Source organism: Artemia franciscana, chromosome 7 (genome assembly GCF_032884065.1).
Source record: "Artemia franciscana chromosome 7, ASM3288406v1, whole genome shotgun sequence".
Lineage (NCBI taxonomy): Eukaryota > Metazoa > Arthropoda > Branchiopoda > Anostraca > Artemiidae > Artemia > Artemia franciscana.
In genome coordinates this window covers 45174112-45188178 of record NC_088869.1, presented here as the reverse complement: position 1 = coordinate 45188178, position 14067 = coordinate 45174112, and the positions used below count along the sequence as shown (strand labels likewise).

The 14067-nt window shown below is 34.5% G+C and overlaps 1 protein-coding gene across 6 annotated transcripts in view; it reads right to left on the bottom strand.

Moving 5' to 3' along the window:
* The window catches only part of LOC136029356 (uncharacterized), an 83705-nt gene that overhangs the window by 20006 nt on the left and 49632 nt on the right, over window positions 1-14067 (bottom strand). For 3 of the 6 annotated variants that reach the window (XM_065707661.1, XM_065707665.1, XM_065707666.1), the window contains 4 exons: window positions 12013-12273; window positions 8204-8414; window positions 4695-4897; window positions 3250-3470 (listed from right to left, as the gene is read on the bottom strand). In XM_065707661.1, coding sequence (XP_065563733.1) covers window positions 3250-3470; window positions 4695-4897; window positions 8204-8414; window positions 12013-12273 — 896 coding nt within the window. The remainder of the gene's footprint in view (window positions 1-3249; window positions 3471-4694; window positions 4898-8203; window positions 8415-12012; window positions 12274-14067) is intronic. The other 3 variants (XM_065707662.1, XM_065707664.1, XM_065707663.1) reach the window with 3 other exon arrangements.

Below are 14067 nucleotides of genomic sequence, written 5' to 3'. Positions count from 1 at the left end.
ACGTTCAAATACTTTATTTTTAGTATTCCACGTGTAATACGAAGGCACTTCAGTATACAGCAGTTTTTTTGCAAAAGAATCATTTTTGCAAAGCGAAAAAAAAGCTGTTAATGTTGTATCCGGTGGATTCAGGACTCTTTGTTGCACGTTGGTTTCCGTGAAATAAACACGTTGACCATTCTGTAAATGTACCGCTAAGTGAACAACAGCTGGACTACGTTCATGTATCGGAAATGAAAGAATTCGCCAAACAGCTTCATTACTGCTTATGTATCTTCCAGCCTGATATTGTACGATTTCATCGAAATCTTTGATTTCGGGCTGCAAGCCAAAAACTGCCATGTCACTGCCTTTGTTGACGTGTTTACATATGTATTTGATTGCCTTTACGGAGTTACAGTATTCAACGTTTATGTGTGCATTAAATGTTTTTGATAATAATGGGGAATATGAAACAACCCACTGGTTATCTACTTCGATGGTGGTACCGTTACACTTCTTTATTATTGCTGTTTTACCGCCATCTTCAGTAGATCCTCTTCTATATTGTGGGTAACCATCATTGCCAGTAATTGTGTTTGATACTAAAAGTCGAGGATATTGCTTTGTGCACCTTCCTTTGGCCATGCATGGTGAATTTTCGTTCAGTGCACCGCAAGGTCCATGTATCATATTTTTTACAATAATATCATGTAACCCCTTATCGACATTTTTATCAGGTATTTCAGCGGAAATCACATCATCGATTTCGTTCGAAGTAATTTTTTTATGTAGCCAGATTAGTATATGTGCGTGTGGCAAACCTCGTTTTTGCCATTCCACTGAGTACATCCAGCATCGCACTGACCCAAACACTTCAAGTTTTACTATGAAGTTTATCAGTGATTTCAACTTTTGCCGGAAGACACGGGCCGTAATGTCATGCCTATGAACCGCCGATTGTCCTTGAAGTAAAAGCTGCAGTATCTCGTCCCAAGATTGATTACATGTAAATGTAATAAATAAATCTGGACGACCATAGAGACCATACGCAATAGCATCTTGAGCATATTCATGCATATGACGGGGACTGCCAGCATATGATGAAGGTAAAATTGTTAATCTTCCAACGTTTGTGGTATTACCGTCATTTATAACTGCATCTCGCAAATGAATGTATTGTTCAGAGCGGAGCTTGGTCCGATTCAGGCGGATATATAGCAAACGTTCTGATTCAATTTTAGCATACATATCAACGACGAATTGGTGAAACAATTCACGGCATTTTAAAATATAATTTTCTTCATCCTGCCGAATCATTAGTCTATAGGAATAATAATGCATTGCACTGCATTTCTTATTCATTTCTTTGTTAGTGGCTGGATTCATCAATTTAATATTAAAGTGATAGCCGTCGGCTCCATCCCAAAAAATGATAGGATATTGTAGGGCATCGTAGCATCGATGAGTTTCAGCAATTCTTAACAACTGAGCGTTTCGCTTATGAAGAATAATATCTCGAGGTAAAAACTGATCACCGACCATAACGATTGCCACTTCGTCGATAGTTGGAGCATTGTATCTACGCACATGTTGGCCAGGTGGCGTTTTGTCAGCGGAAATAACAATTTTATGCGTATCAGTAGGCATCAAATCGATGGCTGTTTTGAACAGACGCACTAAATTATTATTTTCGTGGAAAAGATGTTGCAATTGGGAAACGATTGTCCTTTCAACGTTGGGAGAAATTTCGCAACGTGCATTCAATTCAGAATTTCTATCACTGATGAAGTACAATTGTAAAAATTTATGATTCTCGCCTGAGAATGGTAGAAGGGACCCTGCTCTATGATAAATTTGCCCTTTTACTTTGAAAGTAGACATAAATTGATCTGGATTTTCGATTTGGGCTCCAAACGACGTCATTTGGAAACATGAGTTGTATTTTCTGATTTTTGACAAAAAACGCTTAGATTCTGACGTAGTTCCAGTAAGGAAAGTCTTCAATGGCTCCGGTGGTGCAGCCAATAGAGGAAGTTTAACTTTTCCTGAGGCGCAACACATTCCCATTGTTTCACCATTGAATTTCAAGGCCTTGCAATAGGGACAAATTTTAGACATTGTCACGATTTGAACACATCTACTCAAGCTATAATCATCGACTGGGTTGTACCTGAATGCCAGGCGATAACTTTCAGGTTGCTCTGATTCCTCGGCACGCTTTCTTTTCTTACTTTCTCTATCAGCAGCAAATCTTCCTGTTTATATATATATATATATATATATATATATATATATATATATATATATATATATATATATATATATATATATATATATATATATATATATTGGGAGGGAACGCAGTCTACGTATGGAGGAAGGTCGTCATGGCGAAACCAGAAATCCAGAAGTTGATGTTAGGTTTATTACGTCTTGTTTCTAAGGAAGTGACATGAAGTTGAGTTAGACCACAGAACCAAGAGGTTTTGGAGACCAAAATAGTGCTGGAAGAACCCACTCTTTGAAACATTTTCAGAGATTTAATGAGATTAGTAAATATATCTAGACAAAATTATAAAATATATGACCCCGTTTAAGCAAAGCAGGAAAAAATAATAATAACGAGGGACTTGAATGGCTTACAAGAGAACCATTCGGCATAATGCAACTTTTTAACTTTTGTATTTGGATTGAGCTATAAAAATGCTAAAAAAAATTCTAAAAAGAGAGAAAGAAGTCTAAGCTACCGAACAGAACAGACAGGATGAAGAGGCAGGCTTCCCATTTGTTTTATTTTCCACTATTGTGAATATTATTTTTCCTGGAAATTTTCTAGAATCTAAGCTTCTAGGAGAGATAAAAAGTAAGGTGATACGAGGCAAAACCTAAAATTTAAGAAAATAAGCTAGAATTAAAGAAAAACGAATGCTCTGTCACAGTAAGCTCTACGAAAAAAGAACAAATAAGAAAAACGAAAAAGACACACGATTCAAACAAACCCGTACAAACTCACACAAAAGGTATAGAATCTGTCAATAAAAAGAGCTTAACTTAATTACAAACACTACACTAACAAGCTTCTAACATACAAGGTTTCTAAATTTAAAGTTCAAAAAAGAGGTGTAAATATTTAAACTTTCTGATCAAGAAATAGTACTTTGCAAAAGAAAGTAACAACGTACAACAGTGTTTAAAAAGTCTTATGGTGATGAAAGTGCCTTGTGTTATAAAAGTTAAATTAAACAAATAAAAGAGGTCAAATTATACCTCGAAATACATTGTTTCTAGTCCTTCTAGCTGCTTTCGTATCATAAGGGGATCAATGTCTGGCTGCCCACCTACAGTACTCAAGTCATCCTCACTTTGCGTCATTGTTGAGTTCAAAGTTGAATCACCTTGCAATATAGATTCTACATCAAATTCATGGCCAGTTGTCGACGATAATGGATCCAAACTCTCATCTATTCTCAGGATGCTGTTGATTCCATCTGAAATAAAGAATTTGCCTAATTCCCATCAATACCAAATTGTCAGAGAAGGTAAGTCTCTACTTTCATTAAATTGGTGAATAGTCTCATTCATTAAGTTAAGTCTTATTTCATTAAGTTAAGTCTCATTCATTGTGCAATACAATTTGTGCTCCAGATTGCAGAAATAGTGCACTTACTCTCTATGATTTTCCCCGTAACGTAGATGTCCTTTGCTATGACTTAGATTTATGTGTATTATAGCTTACATGCGATTGTCATGATGATGCTATTTTCTTGAGCAGGGAAGGAACAAACTACTCCACGCATATCGGCCGCTTCCTCACTTAAAAATATAGTTATTTTGAAATTAAAAAAAAGAGTAAAGGGTCTTTTAGGAAACAAATTGCAACTGCATAATGTGGATAATTTTCGTAAGGTCTATTATACATTCCAATTAATAATTCCAGATACAATTGTTATCACCACTTATTTTAGAAAATAACAGAATTCTTTAGTGGAAATTATTGCCTAAAGAGATAAAAACTACAAATGGAGCACATAAATTGGAACACTTAGCGAAGTTTTCCAATTGTGACATAGTAAAGGAAAAGAATTTCAAAAGATAAGAAAAGTATTTTTAAGTATTTTCAAAATACTTCAGATAATGAAACCAACTTCTCTGAAGAAAAGGGTATAAAGGCTTGTTCCATTAAATAGTCAATTACGGGGTCATATTATTTTAGAGCCACTATAACACCAAGTACAGTTCCACAAGAATCCGTGTAGATGACCAAAATTTTGTTTTCCGAATCAGTTTTTTTTGCTGTTCCGATATGATTATATTTTTAAATTGTGTTATTTCTAAAAGAGAGTGCTTCATACACCTGATTACTTTAAAAACAGAAAAAAATACATACACAAGAGGTCATATTAGGGAACTTAGCAAGTAAACAACTGTTATGTCGATCTCTTGCAATGAAAGAAAAGGTAAATTTGTAAATATGAATTAAACAGTTCAGATTTTTCTTTTTTTCGAAAACCTAATACTGAATGCATGTTTCATTCCATTTTCTTACCAATGAGAGTTTATCTAGTGCCGAACTCTTGTCTAATTAGTTAGACATATTGATTAAAATTCAAGATAAATATGATGTTTTAGGAAAAAACTACTAAAGCATTTAGTCTTAATAAGATTTCTAATCATACTATGTACAAGAAATAGGAAAACAAAAAGAGACTTACGAACTTGAGATATTCCAATTGACTTCTTACTATGTTTGGAATTTTTAGTTCTACCATTCGAAGTTAATCCTGTTCCCATCCGAGGTGCTACTAAACTTTTTGGCTTGTTCTTTTTCATCGGTAAAACAGGCACTGCATTGGGCTTAGGTAGCACAGGAGGTCCAGTTTTCATACCAGTTTGACTGGGTTCGAGTAAATCAGGCCTTGAAAAAATTCTCATTGTCAAATCATTCGATATTTCTAATTTTTTTTTTTTTTTTTTTTTTTTATTGATTCTCACCATGATGACTAACATCATCATCATCATTTTATTTATAACCCATCACAAAAAACTGGGCAGAAAGCCCAGAAAAAGACAGAGTAAAAATCTAGAAAATAAAAAACAAAAAAGAGACCATAAAAGAAAACAGAAATAAAAACACGCTTTGACAACTACAAACAAGGGACAAACAGAAATGACCAAAGATGGGAAGACTTCTGGCATTCGGTAGAGAAATTACAAATGCGCTTCTCAATAGCTCCAGCTGGGCTTACCAATTGATACTTTCTTTGCAGAAAAGAGTTACTTGTCCAAGTTGGAAGTTCCATTAAATACTTTGCAAATTTAAAGTAAAGGAGATGAACTTGCTTTCTTTTGCCACAATTAAAGCAAGACCAAACAGTAGCAAGGGCAAGTAAGTGAGGAACTGCTAGGCTAGTGTATAAGTGAGAACGGTGAACCCTACTTAGATATGAAATGTTTGAAGCCAGGGAGGCATACACAGCCTGGATCTTACTGGCATAATTTCTAATTGCCAGGTTTACAGTCTCTTTCAGGTTTGCTCCAATAGGCATCCCCAGGTAAGTAAGGCTTCTAGCGAAAGAAACCTCAGAGCCGGATAGACTTATTGAATTTCTATTCCCTTTATAGTGGAGTGGTAGAACAACTGTTTTATCAGTGTTAAAGCTCAAACCCATGGGTTCGTGCTCTTCTTGGAGAAACTCAAAGATTGAAGAGCATCCTTGAAAAGTACAGGAAAGGTTTAGTAGGTCATCTGCAAACGTAACTAACGAAATATCAACTCCTTTGAAGATAAAAGCATAATTCAGCTTATCCTGAGCACCGGTAACCTGATTATTAAACAAAACTAGAGAAGTCAGAGCTCCTTGGCCTACACCTTTCAGAATCAGAAATAGTTGGCTACCATCTTTAATTCCAGCTTTCAGATTTCTATACATGTATCTTAAGCAAGTGATTACCGCAGCATCAATACCTTTCAAAAGGGCCTCAAGCAAAACCTGCGAATATATACACGAGTCAAAAGCTCTTGCAACATCGAGTGCACATAAGACCAAGAAATCACCTCTTTCTTCAATATCCTTCAGCACATTTATAAGCAGAAAGAGAGCAAGCTCTCTACCTAAGCCTCAATGGTACCCAAACTGACGAGAAGAGGCGGAACAATTTTCTTCAATATCTCTTGTCAAAAAAGACTCAAAGAGCTTGAAAGTAGTACAAGAGATGGTACTGGTGCGATAAGAACTGCACAGAGAAGCGTCTTTTTTGCCCTTTTTAAGGATGGGAGTTATTTTTCCGATACAAAATTGCAAAGGGACTACACCACAAACAAGAATCATCTGAAACAGTAGTGCTAAATGTTGCTCGAATAAAGAACCTGCAAGTTGAGGTGCCTTGCTAAAATAGAATCAACCCTAGAGGGATATTTTTTCTTTAATTTTAGAATCAAAGAGTGAACAGCACTTGGCGACACAACCAGGAAAGATTTCGTCTTATTTGGAAGAACAAAGTCAAGCTGTTTTTCAAAAAAGCTCCTCTATGTTTTTGTTGGTAGCACTTAACTCCCATGCAAAATATTCAACCCACTTTTTTCAGGCACACTAGCACTCTGGGCTTCGGCAGGCTTGCTGTACTTCCAGAGTTTGGTGGGGTCTTCAACAATACAGATTACATTTTTCTGGATCAGCATTAGCTTATGATTTTTCAGTTCCTTGTTAAATTTCCGTTTCGTACAGAGCCTCAAGTCATTTAATAAACCATGTCTCGGGCAACATTGTGTTTGTGATCAGGAAGACATTGTGTTTGTTATATCTACATTATAGTCTCCGAAAATTATAACAGATTTAGAGGCAACTTTTTTAAGAAACCTGCCTAAAAGTCCCATAGTTTTTTTTTCTTTTATGACTATTTACAGAGCAAACTTATTCCAGTACATTTATTATTATTATACTTTACCATTATTATTTGTTCGATAATGATTTAATACATGTAACTTATGTACTGAAGAAAAACTGAAAATCACAAGGAGTCCTGACTGTATAACGAAAAATCAAGAATTTTGAAAAACTATAAATGGGGTGGGGGGGGGGGGGGTAAACCTGCACAGTAAGATGTGGTTATGGGAAATGACGCAGACAATTACATTACAAAATCAAAAACAATTGCTACAAACACTATAATATTGTTCATTTCTGCCTAACGGACTACTGGCAAATATGCATATTAAATATCTTCAGCGGTATGAATGTATTAAAGGAAAGTTACATTAAAATGGAATGCTCAAAAAGCACTGGCAAGGAGTTCCTCATTGTCTGTAGTAGACTTTCACAATACTCTACCTTCGATCCTACCCCCTGCCCATATCGCGTGTCAGTAAGCCAAGTTCCAGCTTTAAACTAGAGACTCCATTGCTTCCTCCATTGACAGAAAGTGATACAATAAGTAACTTCGTGCTTGCTGTCATGTCAATAAGAGGTAGAGACAAAATCTATTGTTGATCATTTTATTTAATTTAGGAAAGACTTATTATGAAGAGGAACCGGTCAAAGTTTAGAAAACCAACCTTATTGCCTAAGAAAGAATCACAAATACGCCATCTTGACGGAGAACAGTGATTATTGTGCCAAACATTTTCGGGACCTTACATCTCTGCTAAAAATGGACAAGCACTGAGCTACGCTTTAACTGTAACTTAAATACAGTAGACTTTCAATCGAAAGATTGAGAAAATTAATAAATGGTACCAAAGTACTTTTATTACATTCAAGATGAATTACTATTCATAGGATTCTATAAATTATAAAAACAATTGTGGCATTCGCGCCCATTTCCTAAAATAGTCCTTTTACCACTTTGAAGCCTTTTTTTTCTATTAAGGATTCATTGTTGCACCTCAAAGAATATTTATTTTATTTTACAGTGGGTTATAGGCCGACCATTTCTAAAGGTTTTTCGGTTGCCAGAGTTGCCAGGTTTTTGTCAAGTAACATGGGATATTTTTTGCTTAGACTAAAAGAAATTACTTATGTGTGCTATACAAGCATATGCAATATTCTGATTTTGTATCCCCCCTTTGGTTACAACTGACATAAAATTTCAAGTTGTTTGAAGATTGCGTTTGTTGCTGAGGAAGGTAACGATCGGTAAAAGTGGGAATTAACCTAAAGTCATGTGTATGGGAGCGCTTGCATTAAATTTGTTTATCTAAATTAAAAGTAGTTTTAGAAATTACCTTGGGTTGTTGCCACTGGTATCAAAAATTCTAACAGGTTTTGGTGAATTCGCAGGACTCTCATCAAGCGGGGGCAGAGGGGGCGTTCCATTGATTCCTTCTCTGGTCCTATTAGCCAAATCTGACGCATGACCACTTGTGTCCAAAGCAGATTGATCATTGGTCATATCCACCCAGTCCGAAGATTGGTCTACGATGGATTTCGAAAGCTCTGATTAAAGAAGATCTCCTTAAAATGGAGCACCAACAAAAACAGAAACTCCGTTCTAAAGCACTTTAACAAAGTTTAAACCATACAGAAGTGTTTTGTAACCCAGTTCCTAAGTTAGTTCTTAAGTAATATTTACGAAAATATAACTGATTTGTGTGAAGTAAATAATGAAATAAATTAAAAATAGCAGGAATTCTTTCGGTACTTATTGTAGTTTGTGATCTTTTTTTTCAGTGGATGCCGATTATAAATGCCACATAAATGGCACGATATAAATGCCACTAGATTAGCTTTAAAATTACTATCTAACAGACGATGTTTGAGGTGAGATATATATATTCGACCAAGTTTTTTTATTCTCTTTTTTTCTTTATAATAAGATGAAACAGCTCATCTCCAAAGCTTCAGTAACAATAACTTCTTTTCGTCAAGACTCTTTACAATTTTTAACTAATAGATCAGTAGTGATATTAAAAACAATAGAGGCTGGTGCCATCGCTTTTTTATCTTTTCGCCCTACAATTTGATACTAGCAATCTGGGTGGTAAATTGGCTTGAAGGTGATAGTTTCATGTTTTAAAATACATTCTATTAAATACTTAACAACGCAAGAGCTTGAGTCTGGCCCTGAAAAAAAAGTTTCTGGCCCTGAAATTTTCTAGTTCCATTCGTTAGAATAAAAAACCGTTTTTTGCTAGTTCTTGTTACACGATTGCATAGTGTATTTGATTAATCATAGTCAACGAGCAGAGTAATCTATTCGCAAGTATTTAGTTAATAAATAGATTTTAGTATTTTCTAAAGGGGACTCCCAGATAGCTCTCTTCCATAATATTAGAAAACATGCTATGGAACTATGAATAGGCTTCCTTGCCATCTTTTTACTTGGCCATTCATAATTCATATGTCTCCAGTCTAGTGTCTTTAGGACTAGAACACTAAAAGAACAGCCCTGGCAAAGGTATTGTGAAAAGCTCTCAGTCCCTTTTAAGGCTTTTTGAAGTGGCAGCTAGGTCCGTTGGCAAAGGTATTGTGAAAAGCTCTCAGTCCCTTTTAAGGCTTTCTGAAGTGGCAGCTAGGTCCGTATTCAACAGGTATGTGTCCTCTTTTTTTTAGATGAGAATTTGATATGTTCCCTGTTACAGTAGAGGCTAGAAGTGTCTCTCGTAGTAATGCCACTCGTATTGATTATGATTACCTTCAAGGTCAGACTTTCAGATAGGGATCTGAAGAGAAATAAGTATTGTGGAGAATGAAACCGGAGGTTTCTAATAAGAGCTCTTATAATGTCATTTTAATATATGGTTCATCTATAGAGAAAATGGAATACAGCTGTAATAGAGAGAAACGGTGTTACGATCGATTGCGACGCAGACATGTCTATGAGTGGAAATCCCGTAAAAGAAGGAGTTCTCACATCAAAAATCGCTAAAATCGAAAATTAAGGGTAATGATAAAAATCTTAAATTGGACTGATCGGTAAAAAAAAAATGGTGAGACGACAGATGACATGATTTAAAGAAAGGAGCACATCTGGATTTCGATTTTTTTTTTTTTTTTATTACTTGCATTTTTTTTAAATTAATTTTTGCTGTTAATTAGTTGGTTGATTCTTTTTCACTAATATGAAGAAAGTTTCAGAAAATACATGTTTGAGTACTTTTGAATTGCTACACGTTGTGTTAAATGGAAAACAGACAGTGATGCATGTATTTCTTTTTTTTCTGTTTTTCAGTGTTAGAAAAAATATTAAACTTTTCCGGATTTTTTTTTCTTTTTTCTTCAATGAAATAATTTTAGTCTATAATCCAAACATTTAAAAAGTAATAGTGAGCACCAATAGGAATAGGTTTCCTTACAGAGAAAGTACACTTCAAAACTGGAAAACTTTTTTTTTTAAGTGTGGAAGAATTTTTTAAATCATCAAAGCCAGCCATACAAAATTTCTAATGCCTTGCGTATAAAATGTTTCAAAGATGGATATAGACCGGAAATCTTCGCCAGAAAGACAGAGAGAAGAAGTTTCCCTGCAGAATTAACACCCATAAAACCATTTTAGAACTCCTTAGAAAGGAATTTGAGGCGTTTTTAAATTATAAAAACAACAAAACTTCTGGCAATTAACAGTTGGACTACAACCCCTCCCCCTTCTGCCCCTATTCCCTCTCTCTAAAATGCCAGAGAACGCTAATTTCATTTCCACTTTGCTACAAACTAAAGATAATCTGAACTCCCTTTTAAAAAAGAAAAAAAAAGGAATATGGCATTAGACTTTACAGTCCCTACCGTTGGTGCTGATTTCTATTTCTTGGCCCTTCAGCCAGGAAGTACAATGGGGGGTTGGGGGCCAACCTTCCTCTGCTTTTGCACACCCTTCCTGTTTACATTCCCCATATTTTTTAAGGGTACACATTTAGAGCTGGGCCGACTCTTCCCTCGACCTCTCAGACAAAGGGTCCTGAATCCAGCGCACCAACTCATCCCATTAATACTATTCAACACTCTCGAAAAACACAATGTCTTTTAGTGTAAGTATATTCGTGATGATCAGTCTAGTCGTATTAATTTCATTCGGCATTAACTTTTATAAATGCTGCTTACGTTTAATTTCATTCCTTTCAAATGTGTAGAAACTCGACAACTGAGTAAATCTTCTAGAATTATTAACGGCTCATATTTTTTCCTGAATCTCTGCTTAATCTTAAACCAAACAAAAGTCACCGCTAATAAGAATATGGCTGTCACTAATACAAACTAAAATTAATGTGACATCAATCCCCTAAAAAAAAAAAAAACTATTTTTGAAACAGATATTATTTCTTCAAATTCAAATAAGTTTTTCGGGAAGAAAAGAAAATTCTCGATATAAGTAGGCTACATATGTCACAATCAGTTAAGTTTTGCAATTCTAAAAAGTCAATTTTTTTCGCTATTAGTTACCTTTTAAATATATTATATTCAAAAGTAGGCCTATAGGAATTTGATAGCTATACTTTCAAAAACACGTATGAACAAATACTGACACAAAATTTGTTTACTTTTTACTGAAGCACAAATGACGCTATAGCCTGTTGGGGCGTTTAGGGGAACGGTCATCCAACTATTATTTGTGGTAATTTCTATTTGTTTTAAAGTTGAGTTTATTATATGTTGTACCATCTGTTCTTTAGAGGTTTCATCTTTTAATCCGTGGAATTACAGTTCGCTTTAATTTTGATTTCTTCTGGATTACTTTTAGCAATTTTTTTTTCGTTTTGTTTTTTAAATGAGGCCTTAGGGTTAGTCTATCTATATATTAAGCGTGTCCGTCGAATTACTCCTTATCTACTCAATCCAAAAATGTGAGACTTTTTTGAATAAGTTTGGAACAAAGAAGGTAGTCGTAGACTATATAAATCCACCAGCAAAAAAAAAACACAAAGAAAGCATGTCTTTGATATTCGGAGGATGTGAGTCCACGCTAACTTTCTTATATTTTTGGCATGATTTCTGCTTGTTTTAGCAATACCTTGTTTAGTATGTTTTAGTAGAGTTTTTGTTGAAAAACTTCATTTATTTGATTAAATCCATCAAATGAAAGAAAAAAAATTGTATTTACCAATCAAAGATGGATGTCTGGCTAAATCGCTCTCTTGACTAAGGTTATGAAGGTCTTTTTGCCATTGGTTTTGGATACCAGAATCAGACGTATGACCAGACTGACCTGCCTTCCTTTCACCATCTGAGAGACTCGTACCACTGACATGACCTGAGGAAAAACCCTCTATATGGTCTGGATATTTGTAATCTGGCCCAACAGGTTGGACTCCAGTAGGAACATCATAATGAGACGCCTTTTTTGATACTTGAATTGGGGGAGCTGTAAGACAGTTACTGGGTAGTCTAAATCAGTTTCAGTACCACCCTATTGAGTGAAGTACACCTAGTGAGAGAATACAGCTAGTATTCTCGTAGGACTTTATATTTATGGTTTCACAGTTCTTTATACTTAGTGAACTTAATGATTTTATTTTAAAATAATTCTTTAGAGTTTTATCTTAAGTTGTTGATATTATCTTAGAAAGATTAACAAGACCAAGATAGGAATTTTCGAAGACCACACTGTCTTTCTATGACGTATGAATATCGGTTCTAATAGGGATAATCCTTTTATTAGACAGCGAAAAATAATGACAAAAAACTCTGAATATTTCGATCATATATACAGCAAAATTCATTAGCAGATATTCTAAAATAGATGCACCATATAGATATACAGAAAAGATATACTATTCTGCTGATGACGGTCACTGCATATGTAGTCGAAATATTCAGAGTTTTTTGTCATTGTTTTTCACTGTCTAACAAAAGGATTTATTCCTTTTTGAAGTGTTATTTGTATGTTGACAAGACAAAATAAACTAGGGACGGCAATGAATTATAAAAGTAATGGAAACTTTGCTTTCTTGTACGAATTTCTGAAAGCTTGGAGCAACAAACTAAAATTAAGCGGATTAAGGAGAATTCTTTAAATTTAATTCCAGTTTGTTATGTATCATTAATTATAAAAATTAGTCTGGTGGGTGTGTAGATTTTCCCAGAGGAAACAATGTCAATCAAGATTTTTCTTTGTTTTAAAATTTTTTGTCTTTATACGAGAGTTCTAATAAAACACACCTTGTAAATAATCATACGCTTCCATTTTAGCCAGTTTCAAAAATTTTACTTGATACTAACAAGTAAGTACACCCCAATGTATCACAAGGTATGAACGTAATTAGGAAGCCAATTATACCTAATTTCCTTATCAAATATAAGAAATGGAAATACCTTAAAAATCTAATGAAAATAAATGAATAATAAAAAAATGCCATCTATCTTCATTAAATATTTTTCCGGTTGAAATTCGCTGAGCGTTCCGATTATCACGATCTTGTAGTTTAACATTGATGATGACAACTTATTTGGGGGTGGGGGTAAATTTTTCAGCAGCATATAACAGTAACTTTGACCAACAATCCATTTGTAGGAACAGATTTTTGATGAAGACCACCAACAAATATCACCACCAAAATGATGAATCCCAACAAAACTGCTTATAAAAATATTTTGGTTGAAGAAAATAACACAAAATATCTAAACTAGATTAGAACATTAATTTCATTGTTTGAAATGGTGTTGGTTGATGTGGGACAGGAAAATCCAATTTATTTACCCATGTAAACCTCAATATTGTAAGAATCTGGTATAGAGGACATAAAAAAAAGAAAGAAACTAACATTTACTTCTTGCGCAGTTGAAAATTTCCTTCTTTCAAAACAGAGCCAATGCTGACAATTACTACTGACAATAGAGCGACGTTGAAACTTAAAACGACCAGAAAGCATTCTATATGTAAAGGGATATTTGTCCATCAGCCTCCCACCCTTTATTCTAAAATTTTGACCACTACTTTCTAGAAAGCATTGTAGAATACAACAGACATAACCGATCGCTGATTGGAAGTATTTTATTTACTGATTGTCTTTAAAAAATTTCAAACAAAAATTTAGTTTTCCCGCACAAATGCAATCAAAGGAAACTTTTGATTCTTTAATCATTGCATACTCCTGTATTATTCAGAACATTCTCAAGAAGTGAAGTTAGGTTAATCCTAATGAAATAAGCCAAAATA